Source organism: Anomalospiza imberbis, chromosome 7 (genome assembly GCF_031753505.1).
Source record: "Anomalospiza imberbis isolate Cuckoo-Finch-1a 21T00152 chromosome 7, ASM3175350v1, whole genome shotgun sequence".
NCBI classification, from domain to species: Eukaryota; Metazoa; Chordata; class Aves; order Passeriformes; family Viduidae; genus Anomalospiza; species Anomalospiza imberbis.
Window position 1 is genome coordinate 27,115,084 of NC_089687.1, and position 21,816 is coordinate 27,136,899.

The 21,816-nt window shown below is 39.8% G+C and overlaps 2 protein-coding genes across 7 annotated transcripts in view; one reads left to right on the plus strand and one right to left on the minus strand.

Annotated features, from left to right (window-relative positions):
* Window positions 1-4,346: 4,346 nt before the first annotated feature.
* TRAK2 (trafficking kinesin protein 2) overlaps window positions 4,347-21,816 on the plus strand; it is a 33,751-nt gene continuing 16,281 nt past the window's right edge. For 2 of the 5 annotated variants that reach the window (XM_068196199.1, XM_068196203.1), the window contains exons 1-3: window positions 4,347-4,459; window positions 20,170-20,487; window positions 21,459-21,653. In XM_068196199.1, the coding sequence (XP_068052300.1) occupies window positions 20,451-20,487; window positions 21,459-21,653 (232 nt within the window). In that variant the 5' untranslated portion in view covers window positions 4,347-4,459; window positions 20,170-20,450. Of the gene's footprint in view, window positions 4,460-10,321; window positions 10,510-14,523; window positions 14,658-20,169; window positions 20,488-21,458; window positions 21,654-21,816 lie in introns of those variants that run through there. The other 3 variants (XM_068196202.1, XM_068196201.1, XM_068196200.1) reach the window with 3 other exon arrangements.
* On the minus strand, window positions 4,461-14,437 carry STRADB (STE20 related adaptor beta). 2 transcript variants are annotated; one of them, XM_068196211.1, is made up of 12 exons: window positions 14,170-14,437; window positions 11,582-11,638; window positions 11,161-11,241; window positions 10,694-10,793; window positions 9,944-10,065; window positions 9,364-9,442; window positions 8,777-8,900; window positions 8,172-8,343; window positions 7,654-7,758; window positions 7,193-7,422; window positions 6,572-6,614; window positions 4,461-6,105 (listed from the first exon to the last, which is right to left on the minus strand). In XM_068196211.1, the coding sequence occupies exons 2-12, from the start codon at window positions 11,591-11,593 to the stop codon at window positions 5,953-5,955; spliced, it is 1,221 nt and encodes a 406-aa protein (XP_068052312.1). In that variant the 5' UTR covers window positions 11,594-11,638; window positions 14,170-14,437; the 3' UTR covers window positions 4,461-5,952. The 2 variants fall into 2 exon arrangements, with proteins under 2 accessions (XP_068052312.1, XP_068052311.1); XM_068196210.1 differs by having other exon boundaries at window positions 9,364-9,472; window positions 14,170-14,388.

Consider the following 21,816-nt stretch of genomic DNA (forward strand, 5'->3'; position numbering starts at 1 on the left):
CTCAGCCGTGCCCGACCACCCCGCTCCCCCTCAGCCCTGCCCGACCACCCCGCTGCCCCTCAGCCCTGCCCGTCCATCCCGCTCCCCCTCAGCCCTGCCCGTCCATCCCGCTCCCCCTCAGCCCTGCCCCGTCCACCCCGCTCCCCCTCAGCCGTTTTCCCGCCCGCCCTCGCGCTGCGCGGGCAGCGGTAACGGCCGCCAGGGGGCGGTGGCGGGGCCGCCATGTCGGACTCGCGCTGAGGGAAGCGGCCGCGCTGCTGTCGGTCAGTGACGTGGGCAATGCGATCGGCTGTGCAGATGGACACAGGCAGGCATCAAACAGTCATACAGAGACAAAAAGCAAGATCTTCTCGTGGATAAACATCTATAGCCACTGCTAGATGTAATAGTTAATCGCCACAGTGAAAACAAACAGATTAATGTACTTTGGGGGTGGAGGGGAGACCCTCTTCACCCCTTCTCACCCCAACAAACAAAACTCAAAACAACCCCCCCAGAAAATCCCCAAAGAAACCAAGTACAACCACTTCTGAAAAAAAAAAAAAAAAAAAAACAAAACAAACCACTGTAAATTTGAAGCTGTTAAAAAGTCTCACAGTAAGAGTAAGAACTAAGCCCGGAACAGTAAAATTCTTCCATTTTAAATGCTTGTGATGCTGATATTCAGGCAGAGCGCCTTTGTAGGCCATGGCTCACCAAACTATCCAGAATGTGTCATTTTACAAGTCCAGCATAAGGAAAAAGAAAAGTTGCCAAAAAAATTCTGACTGGAAGTCACTTAGAAGCAATGTAGAGAAATGTCCATTGCCATGCCACCAGCATCTGGGTCAAATATTAATAAATATACTATTTAGGAAGGAAAACCAAATTACTTTGTCCTCAAAACTAGTTTGAGGAAACCTAGAAATGTAGTGAAGAAAAATCATGGAAAGTATGCTGAACCACCTTTTTCAACATCACATGCTGCAGGCTCCAAGGATTCAAAATCATGTGTTCTCCCATGATAAGGAAAACTTGAAGCAGAAAGTGGAGCAGGAAAAAGTGCATGACAGCCACCCAAAGATATAATTCCACAAGTCTGTGATGGTTCCATCAGCTACTGTAGAAAAACAGCCACCTCAAACCAGGAAAGCATTTGAAGAAAACTCATCTATAGCTGACTTGCCAGATTTCATTTGGGCAAAAGGAAATCTGCCAATAAGAATATTTTTCTTTTGACTGCATGAAATGTGAGAATTAGATAATTGATATTGAATGTAGAATAATCAAACTTTGAAAATAAAACTCAGCATTGGTACTCTTGACCCATATGTCATGTAAATTTTGACAAACCAGAGGAAAATCTCTGCATCCTGCCAGCAATCCATTCTCCTCCACTGCAGATGGATTTCATGAGAGGACAACTGAATTCCATGAATCTGGGTATGTAGGTAAATCCAGTAATAATGGTATATTCTGTAATCATATCTAAAAATAAAACCACCACTTGATTGCATATAACTTCTTATGGGCTTTTGGGGCATTTTCCCAGAAGTTTCTGGGATAGAGTTTCATATAAGAAACAAACATATATGTAACTAATTTACAGAGTAGTGTTGTATTGTGTTTTTATATTTCTGTAACAGTTCTGTAATGGTTTGCCCCTTCACCCCCCATTTTCTCCCAGTGGTTCCACCCCGACCTTTCCCGCCTTTCCCTCAATGCCAGTCTCCCTGAAAATGCTCAGTCATTCCCCTGTCCCCTCCCTGGTACCCTGTCCGTCACTCGGCTCCCCATCCCACTCTACCAGAATCTTCCACCCTGGGCGTCGAGTGAGTGGACGAGGGCCAGGGGTCCCTCCCTTGAACTTCCCCCATTGGTCTGTGTGTCTGTCTGTCCCTCCGCCTTCCACTCCCCCAAATCCCCCCATTGGGTGGTGGGCGTCCCTTCCCCCTGGTTACCGCCCCGGTACTTAAGATGTTGCGAAAGCCTCGAAGGCACCTTCGGCTGTCAGATACCCTGGCCTTCGGAGCTCCTTGGAGCACGGATTAAACCTGAGACTTTTCCCAGCTCTGAGTCGCTCCCTCATTACCTCCTCGGACGCCGCCTCTCCTCCATACAAGGCAGACAGCGCAGCGCTCTGTCTTAGCCGCTCCGCGAATCTCCTCGAGAAACAGAGGAGTGTCCCCGGCAGCTGACCGTGCCTCGGCCGGGCAGGCGAAGCCAGGGGGCTTCAGGGCAGGCACGGCAGCAGAGTAGAATTAGTTGTTTTCATCTGGGAATTATGGAGGTTTCCATAGGCACCTGTTTAAACCTAATGTTCTTTCCTTCATCCTATCTCAAGTTTCTGGATAGATTTAATTATGTTAAATACCAAATGTTATTCTGCTACCAGGTTATTAGTAGACCACCTCAATTTTCAGTGGTTTCTTCTTTTGTAAACTCAAGTCTTTGCTTGTCTGTTACATCCGATTGTTTCATTTCATAGTATGGTTCTTACAGTCCTTTGAGGTCTCTGCTGTAATGTGTACTGTTTCTGAACTTTAATAGTTTTTCCTCATTCATACAGGATAGGGATGGCTATCATTAGGACAGGTCATTACTGCTACCTTAGTTGTTTCAGAGGTTTATTAGACAAGCTAATATAATTCATGAAAGCTACTTAATAGCATTAAAGGCAGGGTATGTAAGTCACCTACTTTGGTACCTGCCTCTTGTCAAGAGAGGTTCAGAACAGTGGTTTTCAAATGCTTTCCCATATTTTTACCCATCCTCTGGGTTAAAAACTACTTTGATAGCACTTGAAGAGAAGGAGAAGGGGTAGGGAGAAGAGAGAGTTATGGTAAAGCTCTGTTATTAAAAAAAAAAAAAATTCTGTTTATCTAGTGGAAGAAACTGTTCTCTCTTCAATGGGTATTTGTTGCATTGATACCCTTTAAAGTGAGGAATTAATGTATCAGAGCAAGTTGATTCTGAATAGATCACATTCTTTTCTGTGTTCATCCACTCAGTCATTCACAAACTGCTGTGGTACCAGATCAAGACAGTGAGACACACTATAGCATTGAGCATATATTCAGGATAATGTTAATTAACAGAAGTTTTCTATTATACAGGTATTTATTTTACATAGTGCTAAATGCTACCATAATGAAAGGTGGCTGCAAAAAAACCACTTGTGTTGTTCTCACAAGTATTTCAAAAGTAACCAGATTAGATAGATTTTGGTTTCATTGGCCATGAGATTTTGCAAATGTAGAGGTTTTATAAGCCCATTTGAAAATACATCACATGAAGCCTAAATGCAAGATACTCAGAAATTTCAAGTCCAAGTTTAATTCTAATTCACATGCTGATAGCATGCATCATTGCTATGAGCAAGAGTAAACAAGTGTTCTGAAAAAAACCACAACCCAACAAAAAACTATGGTGCTTAAAATTGTCATCTTGGAATAAGTCTCTGCAGCTTGAATCTTAACAATGCAGATCATCAACCTCAGATTTTGAAAAGTTAGCTGGATGCAAAAACTTTGGATTTTCAGAACAATTGTTTCCCAGATCATCTTTTCAGTGGCAGGTAGTTGAAACCTTAAAAATATGATTATACATCTGCTTTCCTAGCTAATATTTATTTTGCATTATTCCTTAATAGAAAGCATCTCAGTTAATGAGCAAAATTATATCAAAGCTTCCAGTAAATATAATCCAGGGAGTATTCAAGTATTTCTGGTTATTTTAAGAAGTCACAGTGCCTCTTAATTGCTTTTGTTTGAAGAGACACTTTTTGAGAGGCAGTAGTTCCAAGAGTAAAGACTTGTGTGCTTTTAACTTAAAAAAAAAATTATTTTCTTCTTAATGTCAGTACAGAAATTGGAACAGTGTTTAGTAATGTTTTTAATTTTTTTTTCCACAGAGAGGGCAGCAAAGTAACTCCACTGGAACATGTAGTAGTTTGAATAACTTTGTACTGACATTGTTATTAGTATCCAAGTTCAATTTTATAGAGCCCACGGCACTTGTTGCAAGAAAAGATTGAAAATACTAGCAGTTAAGCTGCCTGAAACTTTCTACAGGTTTTAACAGTAGTACTATTTATTCAGAGGTCTGTAATTAAAATATGTAGAACTTCATGTGTGTTCTCACTTATTTGACTTGGTTTTTACGTATACTATATTAGTCTAAAGTTACTTGTAGATGCTATCTAAGATATTCGACTTGCAAACAGTCCAAACCTGTAATGGCTAAGAATTAAGAACATGGGGTTCACATGAAAATAGTATCTTCTCCAAGAGTACACAATTAAGTTATTAATATTTTTAAATCGGAATAATTTTCTACTTTTGACAACTATTTCCTTACCTAATGATTGACATAAATACTATGGCTTTTTTTCCCTGTAGTAACAAGAAGCTGTTAGAATGTCTGGACTATGGTGAAAACAGAAATCCAAGAATTACAGATATAAATGGAGGCAGATAAGGTAAGTTTATTGATAGGTCTTTAATCTCAAGTTTTACATGGTAAGTTTAGGAATATAGAGCTCTCTTCACAGCATAATGAGTAGAATCAACTTTTTTGCTGATACTTTTATGTGGTCATTTAGAATTTTGTATGTCTCTCAGGCTTGTATTTGAGTCATTTGGTCTTCAAGGCCTTGTAGCAAAGCTGCTGGCAATGCAGCAGTGTTCTTAGAGTTGGCTACAGGCCTGCTCAGCTATGGAAGACTTGAAGACTTATGTGGAATGTTCTTTATGTTGAAAATTTAAAATATATCCATCCAATATCTATTAATACTTTTTTACCACCATCATGCTTCCATCAGCTAAGTACTAGTGGCGTTGGGACCCAACTTTTGCTACAATACAACACGATGAGAATATCCAGGTTTTTTAAAGAAAAAAGCTGGTTTTGTTCAGTTTGAGTTACCTGGTACAGTATGAGAGGTGAGAAATTACTGAATTGTAGGGAGAATACAGCTTTTCATCTGACTTAGAATAGGTAAATTCACTAGGATCCTAGGGGAGTATTAGGTTCTTAGTATGGCTGAATTGATCCACAGGAATTTAACTGTGCCTTGCAGAAGAGGCTTGTTTGCTAGCAGCAGTGCCAGTGAAGCTTAATGCATGTTGCCTTTTCTTCTAAGAAAACAGTATTAGGTTCTGGTAAATTCTGGTGGTGAAAAGGAATACATTATAAATAAAAACATGTACAGTAACTTTAGATTATTTAATATGACTCTTCAAAATTAACCCGTACCGGCTAGAACTTGAGACTTACTTTGCATAGCGAGACATCCTCAGATTAACTGCTAAATTAATACAACAATAAACAGAGGTGCAAAAGCCCGGATTTGTACTAAGAATGTGAACAGATGCAAGAGCAGGAGTCCCACTTAGCAGCTTAACTTCTTTGGGAAACACACAGTATTAAAACTGCATGAAAAATGATGCATACCTAACTTTTGGCAAACATGACAGCATATTAAGTGAGAAAAATGTCTTTTGAGAGAGAAACATTTATTTACATAAGCAAGTAATCTGTGCAGTTTCACATTTCAACTTGGAAGTGGAGGATTTCTCCTTACTAAAATGATTTGGGTCATAATGAAAAGACAAATAGATGTTTAGGTAAGATCACAGCCAAACCCCAGGCCTCACTTCAGAAAGGCATGTGGACTGCAGCACTATGAGCTGATAATACAGTACAGAGTAAGATTACAGCAAGGACTCTCTTGTTAAGGAAGACTTTGAAAGAGAGAGGTGAGACTCAGCCATTCTTTATACACAGTTTTCCTTACAGTCACAGAGTGAGGCACACTGCATTTTGTGATGCCAAGAGGAAGTTAATGAATTATAGCCACTTCATGGCATTTCAAGTATAGTTGGTCTAACTGTATTTTAATCATACAAAAGCAGCAAATACAAATCACATTTTCCTTCTCTGAAACACTGGAGAGGTATCATTGGTATTTATTTAGAATTCCCAGTCTGTATCATCTTGATTTGTAGCAATACGTCCAAGTTCAGTCCCAACTGCTGTTGAGGACAGTGCCAAGAACTCTGATCTGTTATTTTGAATAGGAGGTGGTAATAGGGACAGTAGTGAATTCTGTGTTTGTTCCTTTATCTAGAAAGAAAAAAAGTTAAAATGCAGCTGCACATAAAAGTCTCCATAACTTTGCAACTGACTTCATTAAAAGCTTGTGAAATCAGAGCCATGTTCTTGCATGTTACAGTACTGAAATTAAAAGGATGAGAGGTTTTGCTTTCACCACTCTATTAGTCTTTCAACACTAATGAAATCAGTTGTGCGGTTCTGCTTTTTATTCTTTAAATTAAGAATATTAATAATTTCTTAAAATTAGTTAGGCTGCCTTTAGTTAAGTTAAATCAACTTAATCAATGGGGAAATTGATTAATTCTATGCTTCCTATACTCTATAGATATCGTTTTGTTAAAAAAAAATTCTGAAGCGGGTATGCTCTTACAGGATGCTTTTTGGCTCCGGGTAACTTAATTATTTTGTAATCTAGCTCTTTTTGTGGCTTATTTAGGTTATAGCTGTGTCATTTAATGAAATATAGTAAACTCACCTGTTTGAAGAACGTATGCGAAAGCAAACTGCTTGCTGATGGCCTGAATCATAAAATGAACAATATAATTATGTTTTGGAAAGTAAAATACTGCATTTGGGTAACAGGCCAGATTGAGAAATACATTTAAGCCCTGTGGTTTTTCCTCCACAGGACAAATGTGAAGAATGATAAAAGCAGCACACAATTCCTACATACTATGCCTCAATTTGTAGTGAAAGCACTACTGAAGAAATCTATTTTTAAAGGCCTTTTCATGTTTCTGCTTAACAAGGAATTAAATGCCTCATTCAAAAGAGACATAGAATTGAAAACATATATTTCAGATTTCTGGGTGGTTTTTTTTCTTGGACAAAATACATGTTTGAAAGTTAATTTTACTTGTTACAAAGAACAGTTATATTACAAGAAATTCAGGGGCCAAATGACTTTAGAAATTTGATTCCTTTATCAGACAAGACATTTCTTAAAATATAAACGTAAGTGTATGGTTTTACATAGTACATCTGCTCTGAAATTCTGACTCTAATAGCATTCAACTGATTTCTGTATTCTAAACTGTGGGCTATACCTGGTCTTAGATGGAAGTGACAAAAAAATTCATTTTCACCATAATGTTACCTTTTCTCAGGGTCCTGCTGCAAGCAAAGTTCTACCAAGTTGTGGAAAGCAGGTGAAAATGTTTTGGAAAAGGGCATTTGAAGTCTTTCACTGGTCATTGTGCGTGTCATGCTCTCACCAATTCCAGAATCAACACCTGATCGGGAATTCTTCATCCTTGATTCCCCCTGGGGAAAGGTATTTATATCCCAAGGACAGTAGGTGGGACCTTTCAGCTTTTGCAGCAGCATCTAGTAGGAAGGAATAGCAGTATGAGAGTTCAACAGCTATCCAGACCTATTCAGGGTAAGCTATGAAACTCCAGGGATGGAAGGATTATTTATTCTAGAAAGAGGCGTGCATAGTTGAAGTAACAAAAAGCAGCCACTATTTCAGCAGTAATAGCACTGGTTTCTGTGAGTAAAACAAAGCAAAAAAATGCTCAGCATGTTTTTAACTAGAAATGAAGTTTAGCATTATACCTGAGTGCGAGGCATATCTTGAAATGGAACGTGTCCATTGGCTAATTCACATGCTGTAATTCCCACACTGTAAATGTCAGACTTCATGTTATAGCCAGACAAATCCTGTGAGAGAAGGAAGACACTACTGATCACTGAGGCCATTGGGTGGTGCCAACAAAGATACAAGTGCCTGCTTCAAAACAATATTCTAATACCCCATAACCTGTACAGTATTGGAGCAATTAAATTGTGAAACTTCAGACTTTTTTCAGAAATCTGATGGCTGTACTGAACACAAGTTTCAGGATTTGCAGCAGTTTCCAGGAGGTTTGGGTAAAGAGAATTAGTACAACATCACCTTACCAACAGCTTTAGAACTGGTTCTCTCTAGAAGAATTAAAAATTCAGTATGTACGTGTATTTTTAAAAGTTGCAGTTCAACATATTTCATTGCAATTCTACAAGCAGGCTTAAGCTGGAAAATGAGTACTGCCACTAACTTTGAATTGGAAAAATTATGTGTAATTTATACTAACCTGTCTCAGTAGTTCAGGACTCAGCCAAGGAAGCACAGATGTACTAAACTGGGGGAAATCATACACCACCTTTGACTTCTGTCCATTGCTAACTAAACTGTAGAGGTTGTTCAAGCCAGACAGAGAAACCAGCCCATCTTCTGAAATCAGAATGTGGCTCGCTTTAATATTCCTGTAACATAAAGTGGTAAATTTTAGTTATATTACTCTAAGTACTACTAGAACAGAAAAGCTTTCATATTTCATTGACTTACAGTGAGATGCTAGTACGGAGTTCATCTCTCTATTAAGAGAGATGATCAGGAAAAAAGTGCCAGAAATTGGAGAACGGCCCTTCTTTCCTGCAAGGGGTGTAAACTAAGGAAGCCCTTTCTATCACTCTGGTTTTCTACTGCTTCAAAGAGACAAAGCCAGGCAGATGTATAATCCCTGTAACAAGTGGCTTGAAGAAATGTGTACATACATTTCCCGTTAAAATTAATCCTGCTGTATTATTGAAAAAAATGTTACTTGTGCACTGTCTGATACAAGAAGGTATAGAGGAAAAGGAAGGAAACAATACTTAAGATGCTAGTTCTGGTTCTTACCTATTGACATTCTCCTACCTGTGAATGTATCCATTCTGGTGCATGTAATTTAATCCTCTGATTGCACCAAACAGAATGTTTCCTATCAAAGCTTCACTCATTCCTTCAGGAAAGTAAGTCTTCAGCAGGTGTCTAGCTGAACCTGGAAGTGAAAAAAAACCCTAGCTAGGCCTAACAAGTCTTATTAAATTACTTGTCTATGTTCCCGTCACTGTATACACTCATCGAGAGCAGCATTCCATATTGACTCTGGTGCATTATTACATGGACATAACTGATGCCCCATGTAATGCTTCTGTTAACTGCAAGTCTGTGCCCAACCTGTATTCAATGTAAAAAGGCCTTCTGTTAGCAGAAGCTGTATTAAGTCAAATACATCTCCCAGTTACCATTCCTCACATGGTGGTTGCTAGGGTTAAGGGGAATTTAATGCAATTCAAATACAGTTTTCATTGGGAAGGAAATGTTCTCTAAACAAATGGTTTGGGAGAGTCTGTTTTTTCTACAAGACAGGAGATGATTAAAGAGAAACCTCTCATGGACCATGTGGTCCAATTTGTATCAGCCCTTTCTCCTATTCTAAAATTGCAGTTAACAGTTCTTACCATAGGCCATGAACGGGGAGATGACCCAAAGCCAGCTTCCAGCTGTAAACACTGTCCAAAATGTCATTATGTTGGGATGCTGGAAAAAGTGTGATAAAACCACCTCATTCTATGGAATTAAATGAAATTGGATGTGTTAACCACAGAACAGCAGTCCTACCAAGAGCATTAACTACATTCAGTAATCAGTAAAGAGAACTGTTTCTTTGCATTTAGACATGATTGCAGGTGATGCGCATAGCCTGCAACAGAAATGCAAATAGTTTCCCATAATTGCATTTGTCTGAAGTAAATCTAGTTTGTTCATAGTCCAAACTTCTGGTGTTAAATAAGAGTACAGAAGATATTTCAAGTAACTTGTACAATTACAGGAGCAATTTCTAAAGCAGTTGTCAGCTGTGGTCTTCAGAAAGCAACTCTCAAATTTACATATGCATAATGTTTATTATATTCTACTACTCTGGAGGGAAAAACTTGACTGAAATCACCCAGTTCAAACAAAGGCTACCTTTGTTCAGTAATCTCATATGTATTCCTCACTATCTTCATTGGGCTTTGTGCAGAAATGCTGTTCCTTTACCTGTAAGGCTTTCAAGTGCTCTTCAGAGCAATTTTCAAGGTCTGTGATCCTTACAGCAACTTGCCTGTCTGTAGGTGTATGCCGTGCAAGGTAGACTGAAGTTAAATTGTTGAACCTCCTTCCTGAAACCAGAAATGGCTAGCTTAACATTGGAAAACATAATAAGCCCATCACATGGTGTCCTTCATATTTAGAGATCATTTTCCACTTTTAAAATTGCAACTGATAGCAGCGTCCTTTTGTTTCAGAATGCCAAGACCTTAAGTAATTGCAGCAAAATATATGCAGCAAATTAGTTGAAGCGTGACTCTGCTATTTTGAGAACAACTAAAAGTGTTTGAACATACGTCAGCATCAATTATACATCCAAATGAACCACACTTAGTATGCATATTCACATAAACATATGCATGCACAGTAGGATCTAAGGCAGCCATCCTTAGAACAACCAACTTGGGTAGCCATGTTACAAGATGATGATGTTACTGAAGGCTGTATTTATTGTCACATACCACAGATTTTGAAAACTGACAACTACATGCACAAACATCAAGAGACAATTTCAGGTAATTGTTAATTTGTCTTAGATCTTGAAATAAGAGATTACTAAAATATAAGCAATGCTCTGCACTTGTCTCAACTAAGGAGACACAGGAATAGTCCTTCATTTTCTAAACTTAATATTTACTGCAGTTAGCAATAAATATTGATAGCAGGAAGAAGAAATATTTTATGGTCCATTTATGTTACCTATTTCCAGCTGGAGTTCATAATGAGAGACATTAGAAGAGCAAAATACCATTTCATTCTTTCCTGTAGATGGGGGAATCCAGGCTAGATCAGAATCAGCCTAACAGAGAGAAGAAACAGTTCTCAAAATGACTATGTAATTTTAAATCATTTATATTTTTAAAATTAATGCAAAAATATTATTAATTATCAAGTCCAATACTCAAATAAGAACACTCAGGCTGGTACTTTTACCATTATTAAGACTTAGTTTTATGAGTTACAAGTTTTATGTGTGTGTGTGTTTGTTTTCAAACTGGCACAAGATTAACACTTAGATACCTATAGTCTTCTACCGAAATGGAAGCCCCAAAGTACTCTGTTTATTTTTGTTGTCAACATTTCAAAAAGTACTCCCTAATTAGGCTACTTTTTAATATGCACCAGCTTTATATTTAACCTTGGGGAGTTACAGTTTCTATTCTTACCAGGCATTCATGGATGCTGCTCTGTGATAGCTCTTCTGGTCTGATTGATTCAACTGGCGTACGCAGAATACAGGAGCAGTCCTTCAGAACAGAAACAACTGAATGTTGGTGGAGTTGCTGCAATTTATTAAATATGGCAGTGCAAAAATGTAAAAAAGTAGGCCTTATAAACAGCAGTTCAGAAAGTCTTCTGCTACAAGTCAATCAATCGAGGGATTAAGGAACAGCATAAAGCATATACATGGCAGACCTAGAGAGAAGAGACACTAAAGTCTCCTTCACCAAAAGCTCACACAATGAAGTTCAAACATCTCAGCACTGTGGAAATCCCCTCAGGCAAGACATTTCACCAGAGCTTTTCATACTAAGGTATAGCTGGGTAACAAGGTACAAAGGCCAAAATTTTTAAAGACAAACTCACCAAACAAGACATGGAACCGCTTTATATCAGGGGAAAAGTCATACACACCCATTTATCCTAGAAAAAAAATAAAATAGCAAAGTAAGATGATACATAAACCTGTGATAAACTTAAATCTCCTTAATCAGAACTGTGAGACATTCCTGTCAGCTATCACACACAAAACCCCAGAACTCAAGCTCAGAGAAAGTCTGCTTCTATTTAAGTAGCATATCAATTTCAAACTCCACAATGAGGACTACAGGTCAACTCAAGTGTTCCTTTTTAATTTAAGGGTTTAGAAATTTTATTGTCAGTTCTGAATAAACAATTTAATTGCAAGTTAATTGCACAAGTGCAAAAAGTAAAAAAGAACAGACTTGTGAATCCTTGGCAGTTCGTAGGAAAAGAAATCATTGTCTGTTGTTTTAAAGGCACACAGCTGTGCTAGACAGACCTTGGCTTGGCTGTGTGCAGCTGAACTAGCTCACAAAAAAAAGCAAGGCAGAAGCAATTACATGTAACATTTCACAAGTGAGGGAGGCAATAGTATTGTAAGGGATTTCAGTTAAAAAAAAAAAAAGAGAAGCAATTTCCCCACAGATGAGAGTAGCCTCTCTGAAAGTCCTCTAGCCAACTTAATGTCTGATGCTTTGGAGGCTTAGGCAGTGGGAGAGATGTCTAGTAAGAGCATCAAAGCTTCTGTAAGTACAGAATGGGACTATTTTACCTTAGCTATAAGCAAGTCTTCAACAGTAGAATCATTAAGGTTGGAAAAGACCTCAAAGATCACAGAGTCCAACCATTAACCCAACACTGCCAGGCCCGCCATTATACCATGCCCCTAAGCACCACATCTACATCTGGTAGTGTTTTTTGAACACTACCAGGGACGGTGACTGCACCACTTCTCTGGGCAGCCTGTTCCAATGCTTGACCCTGACATCCAATCTAAACCTCCCTTGGTGCAACTTGAGGCCAGTTATTGTCATCTTATCTCTTGTTACATGAGAGAAGAGGCCAACTCCCACCTCACTATAATCTCCTTTCAGGTAATTGTAGAGTAAGAAGGTCCTCCTGAGCCTCCTCTTCTCCAGGCTAAACTCCTTCAGCCACTCCTTGCACATACTTGTGCTCCAGACCTTTCACCAGCTCTGCTGCCCTCCTCTGATCACCCTCCAGTGCCTCAATGTCTTTCTTCTTGTGTGAGGCTCAAAACTGAATGCAGAACGTGAGGTGCAAACAGGCCTCACTAGTGAGTACAGAGGGACAATTACTTCCCAGGTCCTGCTGGCCACCCTACTGCTGATACAAACCATGATGCCACTGGCCTTGGCCACCTGGGCACACTGCTGGCTCATATTCAGCCAGTTGTCAAACAGCAATCCCAGGTCCTTTTCTGATGGGTAGCTTTCCAGCCACCTGGAATCATGAGGAATCCTACTTGGTGACTGATAAAAAATTACATACAGGAAATAGTTCCATGTTAATATGCAATTTTTGTATGAAAGTTAACTTATAAAAGCTGAACTACTATACCAGAAACTGATAATTTTGTTTATTAAGGAGCTAAACTTAGTATATCCTGCATTTAAATGATGTATGCTGCTTAGTCAAGGGAACACTCTTGAAAAGCTAACAAGCCCCCACCACTCCATTCACTGCCAAATATGCAAGCTATTCCAGTAACATTTTTACCCTGAAGATCTGCTTGGAGATCTGTTGTAATTCCTTATTAGAGATACCAAATGGAGACATAAGTCGATCCCCACCAGGTACTGGGCACCCTCAGAGGATCTGCGCTTGACTTACAATTTCACTAAGGAAGTTTGTAGCAGAGTAGGAAAAAAAAAAAAAAAGAAAGAATGCAGGTGCTTTAGGATACTAGCACTGTAATGGCTACAGCATCCTTCTCCTACCTGGAAAGAAGATGCCTCCTTCTGCTCCACAAGACAATTTATTCTGCTGCTTGCAATATGAAACCACAAAAGCTAAGCTGAAGAATAACTTAATAAATACGATATACCAAAGTCAAATTATTGTAGACTTCATTCAAAGATGTATAGCCAGCCAACAGAAACATCCGTGATGCACATTTATTCAAATAACACTACAATTTTAAGATTTTTATTTTTTTCTTATGTAGCTTGACATTGCTTCCATCTTTCAATACGGCTTTGGATCATGTCCCCACATAAACTTTTTCCCTCTCCCCACATTTTTCCTTCTGTATCGCAGGTTTGGTTGTTTTTTTTTTTTTTTTCTTTTGTACAGTAGATAGTGTTGTACAGGTAAAATGATACAATCATCGCACTTTGGCCAAAGCTTCGGCCAGCGAACAGTGCAGGGCAGAAAAAACCACAGAAACCTGTGTCTGTGAGCTAGAGGAGCGTGAAGGCTCCGGAGCCGAACCCGGTACCGGGCACGCGCGTTGCTGGGTTCTGCTGACGCTGAGCTGCAGCTCCTACTTCAGCGTTCGCCGTGACTGAGGCAGCTCCCGGTCGTGTATCTCGAGTGAAATGATCCGTCCGTGACAAAGCACCGGAAAGTGCGGAAGGACGCCCCGCAGGCTCCCCCTCAGTTCCTCACTCGCTCCGTTAAGTTCGTACCTCACCTTCCTCGCTGGGCCCCCGCCTTCCTCTGGCCTCCCGCGGTGGTCGGGACAACGCTCCGCTTCCCGCAGCCGCCTCCCGAGCTCGGTGTGCAATACTCTCTCTCCCCGGCCCCCCCGGCTGCTCCCGCAGCGGGGCAGAGGGCGCGGCCAGCGCGGAGCCTCAGCGCAGCCGAGCAGCCTTACAGGGCGGCAGCGCCCGTTCCTGCCCGCCGCCGCCGGAGTCAGGGCCGGGGGCCGGCACCGCCACCGCGGCTCCCGCCAGAACCCCGCCCCTCTCCCGGCCCGCCGGGCTCAGCGGCGGGGGCCGCCCGCACCAACGGCCCGGCGCATTGTGGGGCTCGTCACAGGCGGCGGCCCGCCGGGGGCTGTAGTTCTGGGCGGGAGCCGAGCGGAAGCCATCGGGGCCCTTCCTCAGTCGCCGCTGTGTTGCATGCGGGGCTGCGGCGGGAAGAGCGGCGCCGGAGGGAGCGCAGCGTGGGCCGAGTAAGCGAGCACTCGGCGCCGGTCCGGCGCTGCTCTGCCGCCTCACGGGCGAGCGGCGCGCTCCGTGCCTCGCACCCCTGCAGGGATTAACCCTCCCCGCCGGGCCGCGGCACCGCCCGGGCGGGCTGGAAGGTACAGCGGGCCGCGCCGGGCGTGCGGCGGCTTTCCTGAGGCTGGTTGGGGTCGAGCGTGAGGCGGTGTCCGGGGCTTGGCCCCGCGGTCCCGGGCGGAGGAGGAATCCCGGCGCCTGTCCGGGTTGGCAGCTGACAGGACTCTTTTGGCGGTGGTGATGCTTTCATGTAAGGTAGCGCCGTGTTGAGCCCCGTCTGTTCAGTGTAAGTGGGGGCTGCGGGGGCGGCGGTGCCCGCAGGCGGTGCCGGGGTGACCTTCAGCGGCCCGGGGTGCCCGTTACCGAGCGGGCTCCCTGGAGGGTCATGTCACCGCGAACACGAGGCAGCCCTCGGTGACATCTTAGCTGTTGGCTGGCTTGTGTATGGAAGGCAAGGAAATTCTAGCTGCTAGCAACTTCTTAATCACATTCTTACATTTTAATCAACTGATTAAACTGGCGTACCAGTATCTGTCAGTAAGTGGCATTTACTCTGCCGTCCATGCTAGTGGAGAAATGTTATGTGGAGTAATTTAATGCAATCTTCAGCTGTTGCATAGGTGCCTATTTCTTGGTTATGTTTCACAGTTACTGTCGACTGATTATGACAGTCTGATGCAGATATTTGATATACTAATAAATAACTTAAGTCAACATTAGAAAGCAACAGTCGATTTTAGTTTTGTTTTCGGATACTTGTGTTCTTTCAAAAGATGTAGCTCTTGGTAAAAATAGGCAGAACTTCTTTTTAATTACACTTCTGACACTGAAGCGAAATTGAATAAAAATTATTTTCCAATACCTGAAATATTTCCACTCTAGTGGCAGTGTGATTATTAGAGCTGTATCTGTTTATCGAATTTCTGTTATGAGTACCTGAAAATGTAGTTTGAAGTGCATTGGAAAACCACAGACTTTCCTGAGGGTGGTTTGCCTCTAACAGTAGACTTCTGGAATTAATACTGTATAGTAGAAGTGCTGTCTTTCAGGAATGATAATTGTGGTTTGTTGATTAGTTTTCAAGAAGACACAAACAGAACATTTTCACAGATATGGCTACAAAAAAGAAGACTTTTTTTTTCTGGTTTGATTGCTAGTGATATTCTGGTGACTGAGTCATATAGATCAGTTTGGTTAATTCTAATACAGAATTGTAACTTAAAATGCTGAGCACTGGCTGGGATGTAGGTTGAGGAACTGAAATTACTTTTTTGTGTGATCAACCATGCATCAACTGAAAGTATTAGAGATTTCAGTTAAACGTTATTCAAGTTCATTTCTTCTGGAAAAATAAAATTTGTGAGGGAAGATGCATACAGATAGTAGTGTTTTGATTATGTATTTACATAAAAAAATCTAGGAATTAATAGAACATAGTGTGTGTCTTTAATGTAAGTAACATTCATCGTTTCAGACTAAGGGAGACTTCAATTAGGCATTTACTGTTTTTACGTTGTACTGAGGGTGACATAGACAACCTCCAAACATATAGGACTTAAATAAATCTTAACTATCAAGCTATGGTTGATATTCAACAGCGTGCATGTATACATGTACATAAAGCATACATACATGTATTTAACAGGTAGTGTCACCACTTTGGAGAGCATAAGCTGTTACAAATGACAGACAAAGAGAATAAGTGAGCCTGGTTTGGCATAACTGTAGATAAAATAGGATGAGGGAATGTTGTGGCTGGCTTCATGATCTCCATGTGATTCATCATTCTCCAAGAGGTGTTCTCCAGCTTCCCCTCTGAAGCCTTTCCCCCCCATCCCAGAAGAAAAACAATCCAGAAGATAGGGGGGGGGGGAAATGTTTTGTTTGTTTTCTTACAGTTTTTTCTTATACCATTTTTTTATGATTGGAAGTCTGTTGCAGGCTTGTTTATGATCATTACTGTTGGTTTTAGGATTATGTTGGCATACTCTTTTAAATATTTTTTTCCTTACATGAGTGAAACGCAAGCACTAAATAAATTTCTGAAGGGATAGTATTGGCTGAAAATAACAGGTGTTAGCCACACAGCAAATGTTAATTCTGATAGGCAAAGTTTGTGTTCACATAGATTTGTTTTTCAGTTGATAATCCTTTGTCCTTCATCTCCTACTAGATGGTGTTGAAAAATTTGGCCTCTGCTTCTGAGCACTGGTCCCAGGAATGTTTTGGCAGCAATTCAGTGTGGTCATGTTTGCTATAAGAATAGAACTGTTTCATTAACCTTGAAATGCAGAATATGTTGATTGCTATTAGCTGGCTTGACAGCATTCCAATTTTAGCAATGGGAAAAGTACTGTGTTAATGACTTGATACAATTTTTTAAATTGCATGCTTACATGGCAGTAAAATTTGGCATCTCAGAGAAATAATAATGAATTACTCATTTACTTGGCTTGCTTTTGGAAAATGGATGTTGTCTTCTCTCTTAATCAAATTAGAATCTTCTTTGTTGTCAAAAGTTTGTTTGTGTCACTTGTGGCCTAATGTCTTGCATCCTGGAATTGTACAGAGGAGCAGACCTAGTTTAGTCTTTCCAAGTACTTGTGAGGAGTCAGCTGCTCTCAACAAATTAAAAATAGCAGGAATAACAGTTTATTTATGTTGAAGTTTGGATATTGTCAATATAGATGCCAATATTTTGCATACGTTTTTAACTTTGTGCACAAAGAAATAACACATACAGTTGTCTGTGGTTTCCAGTTGTAAAGTAACTCCCTGATCTTTCTCATAATTCAGGTTTGAATCAGAGTTTCTCTAGTGGTAGAATGTCTTCAGAATTATATTCTATCTTGAGGTGACCCAGCTCCTTCTGCATCCCTCTGAAATTGCTCAAAGTGGTACTTACAAAGACAAGAACAATTTGCAATGCTTTATAACTGTATTATCTTTTTCTAAGATTTTAGTCAGTATTGCTTTTTGAAGTTAATCTTCACTAGGGTCTTCCGACTCACTGAAGGAAAAAAATATAAAATCTCTTTAGAGCACCTTGGATTCTCTAGGGCAGATTCAGAAGGTGCAGGAATAGTTTTGACTTCTACAAGAAGTGTGCTATATGTAGCCCAGGTTTTAGCTCACTGTTTGGAGCCAAACGATAGCTGAAATGTGAGACACACATTGGGGAGTAAAATTTAATCTGGAGAATACGGAAACACTAAGATTGGGATAGCTATTATGTAAAATGCTGTCTGATATTTTCATCTCTCATGAACCTTCCTTGAAGAAAGCCTTCTGAGAGCACCACCCCTGCATATGGGTTGTTCTCCAATATTTGAATTTCCCTTGTTGTTTCTGTGCTTAATGAGCCCATTAGTAAAAGGCGTGAACATCAATGGGTAATTGGCTTGAGAGAGAGTAGGGGGGCAAAACTGATAAGATGTAGATCAGTGTAGAATAAATATAGTAAATTGACACTGGAAATAATCTTTATTTATAAAGATTAAAATCAATACCTGAGAGACTTTTCTAGCTTCTCTTTTGGACATGTCTTTCTGCATGATTTAACAATTCTAATTTCTAGTCCATCTTTTTATAGCATGGTCATATATTTTAAAGCCATGTTATAAATTTTATGGGGTTTATTTAAATGTATTTAATCATAGTTTTGACTTGCAGGAGGAATCTGCAGTTAGGAAATTGTTTTATAGCTGCTGTGTAGAAGGGTCATGGAGTTACTTTCAGGGTGGAACTGCCCAGTGCTTGAATTTCTACAGAAGTTGACCCATGGTACAGGAAACTAAAGCTATGAGAAGCACTGGAAATGCAAGCATTAACTTTTATGGTGTTTGCTTATGTAGTAAACTTCTCAAAGGTTTTACAAATGAGTTTGCTCTTTCAATTCAATAGCTTGGTGTTGGCCTGGTGCTCTAGAAAACATTTAGCCAAATCATCTTTCCTCCCCTCCCTTAGCTGAACTGAGATTGACCTGCTACAAATAGTGCTTCTGCTTTGTGCTTAGAAGAGAGATTAAAACCAATCTTGAGAAGTAGCAGCATTCATTTTTACAGTTTTAAAACTCAAAGGAAAAAGACTGAGTTAGAGTAGTGAAGAAACTGTCCTGCGCTGCTGAACTTTGTCTTGCTGTCTAGTGACTCTTCTTATTACAAAATAAAGTCATTTGCATGTGTGGATCTACATCAGTCTTCTTAAATGTCTTTTATTATACTGTATTAAGTTGTTTTAGAGAAGGGGGTATGTATAGTTCATGCTTTTCAGCAATCCATTTAAAAAACAGCCTCTAGAAAAATTTTTAAAAGTGCTAGAAGCATCTATACATTCAGATAGAAAATATTTCTGAAATCTCAAGTTTTTCTTTTTTATTAAGTGTTTAATATGCACAATAATTACAACTGATAAACAGGTCACATACATAAAGAAATTAATGACAGAACAAGAAGATACTGCACACAAGTATGAGCTGACCTTAATGGAAGAAAGTTCTTTTTTGATCTCCTGCCAAAGTCTACGAGCAGATGAACTGGCAGGCTCCAGACTTACTTTAAAAAGCTCCGGCACTGTCCATTTTAATCTTGTCAAATAAGATGTTGCTATAGCCAGCAAAACAAACCTCTGATTGTTGTGCTTGATGATTTGAGATCTTGGGGAAACTGTTAAGAGCAAATTTTAAATTAATTAGGCTTTTAAGAGAATTTTATGTTAACTGAATGCCAGAGGAGGGAAAAGGAGACTGGTTTTCTCTTCAGTTCTTGTATCTTTCTGTCGTCTAGAACTACTGTTTTATATGGAAAGTGATTAATCAATCTTGGCAAAGGAAAAGTATATTTTTACTTCATTAAACTCTTCTGATAGCTTATCTGAATCAGCCACAGTAGTTTCATTTTCTGGTTTACCTGAGTCCCTGCTGAAGAGAAAATACAAATTTTATCACAATCCACAAAGTAAATTTTTGATAGGTCCAATTTTTAATTAACAGACTTCTAAAGGAGAAGAGACTCAAGCAAACTCTTGTGTAAAACTTAAATTTTTTTAACAATAGAAATGTTAAGGGTGATGTTTTTAAAATCCTGCCTTTAGAATCCATCACTTTAAATAAATGTAGTGGCCTGAAGAAAATCTCTGTTTAGTTGGAGCTGCTGTCTGTTAGCATAAAAAGGAAAGGCCTTGTTTCAGTGAATGACCTGAATACGCTAAATATTATATGAAAGAAGATGAATAGTACAGACAAAGAGATATTTGACCAAGTCCATGTTTAAGGTGAGCTATCTGCAGGGAGAAAACATATTTTAATGCTACCTTTTACATGTACTGTGTAAACTGGAAATAAAATGCTTGTTTGCCTTTTTTTTTAATAATTAATTATAGTACAGAGGGAAAATTCAGACTGAAAGAGACAAAGTCACACCAATTTACTTGTCTCCCTTGGCATTCTCTCTGTTTTGTTTTTAGGTGATGGGTGAGCTGAGAAGCTGGTGAAGCTTACATGAAATACTTCTACTGATCAGTAGCCCAGGTGAAATAGGCATGTCCTAAGATGGCAGTAGATCTGGGGTATGAACCAGCCTACAGAAGTGAGTCGATGCCAGATTTGTGAGCCTCTGTGGCTTGATGGCTCTCACTTACTCTGTCTCTAAACTAAAGCCATCTTTTTACCAAAGCAGTAAAGGAATGGTGCACAGCTTGATTACAGAATGCTCTTTCCAAGGAAGTGAACTGTGAAGGAAGGACTCATGAGTTTTGATCCCAGGGGCTTGGAGAGCGTCCCTGGTAAGTTGAAGAATTACTATTACAAATCTTGAATGTGTCTAACATGTCATAAAGCACCAACCTGAAGATAACCTTATGTTTCACATTCTTTGTGCTGCTTATATGAGATTGTAGAGGAACAAAAACAGTGACATTAGACTCACTTATAAAGTCACTGTGCACTGTGAAATACTGTATATAAAATTCTTACTGTCAATAGTCAACATTGCTGTTTTTTCCATTGAAAGATACTGCAGATAGTATTCATCCTGAGTGGAAATCTTGCAAAGATAATCATTGCATATCATCTATATTTTACCAATTTAGTATTAATGTGGATTTTTTGCAATAATTGTGAAGAGATTAAGGGACACACACAGCATAGAAAGAGCTAAACTTTGATTGCAGGGGGTTTAGTGTCATGCTTCTCAGAGTGTGATTCCATAAGGATGATAATGAAATTTTATACTTCTTCCCTGATTTCAAAGCAGTATTCACTTGATTTTGCTTACTTTTAAGATTGTTTACATCTGTGTTCATTATCAAATCAACGCATAAAACAGAAGAGCAAGAAAAATGTGAATTTCCTTCAGAAAAGGGAAGTGTAACAACTATGAAAAGTCAATGAGACTTTAGGAAATCAATAGCTGGTAAAATGTAGGTTTGTGTTTTAGCTCAATGAAGAGGAAAAGATAGAAATTCAAACTTAGTACATACATTATATTCAGGAAGTTGGAGGGACACAGTATGCCATCTTTTCAGGAAGTTTTGGGATCAGCTGGGGGTGAGGAACTTAAAAGTATTGCAGTATAAATCAAGCATTGATTCAGTAAGTATTCTGGTATTTTGTCTGGTACAGAATAATTATTTCCACATCTACCGAAGATTTATGAAGTATTTTCTAGTACATAAAATGTATAGTACTGTAGCAGCACTGTTAAATTTTACATATATTTAACAATGCACTATTACTGGCATTTACTCTCTTTCAGATGGCTGCTCCAATGAGGACCTTCCTGAGGTGGAGTTGGTGAGCATGCTGGAAGAGCAGTTGCCAGATTACAAGTTACGAGTGGACTCTCTGTACCTGTATGAAAATCCAGACTGGATTCAGCCCATGGCTTGCCATGGCCGGCTGCCAGAGATGGCTTCTCCGGCTCGTGAGGAGGACTCCTTCCGTTACATGAGTGAGTCGGTATTTATTTCCCCAGATACTGAAGATAAAAATCTAGATATGCAGTTAATATTAGGAAATGGTCAAATCTGGAAAACTTTGGACAGGTGGAAGAAAAGGCTGATTTCAGGGGACATGCTTGTGGTTCACACTGCAATTCTAATGGCTGATGATGG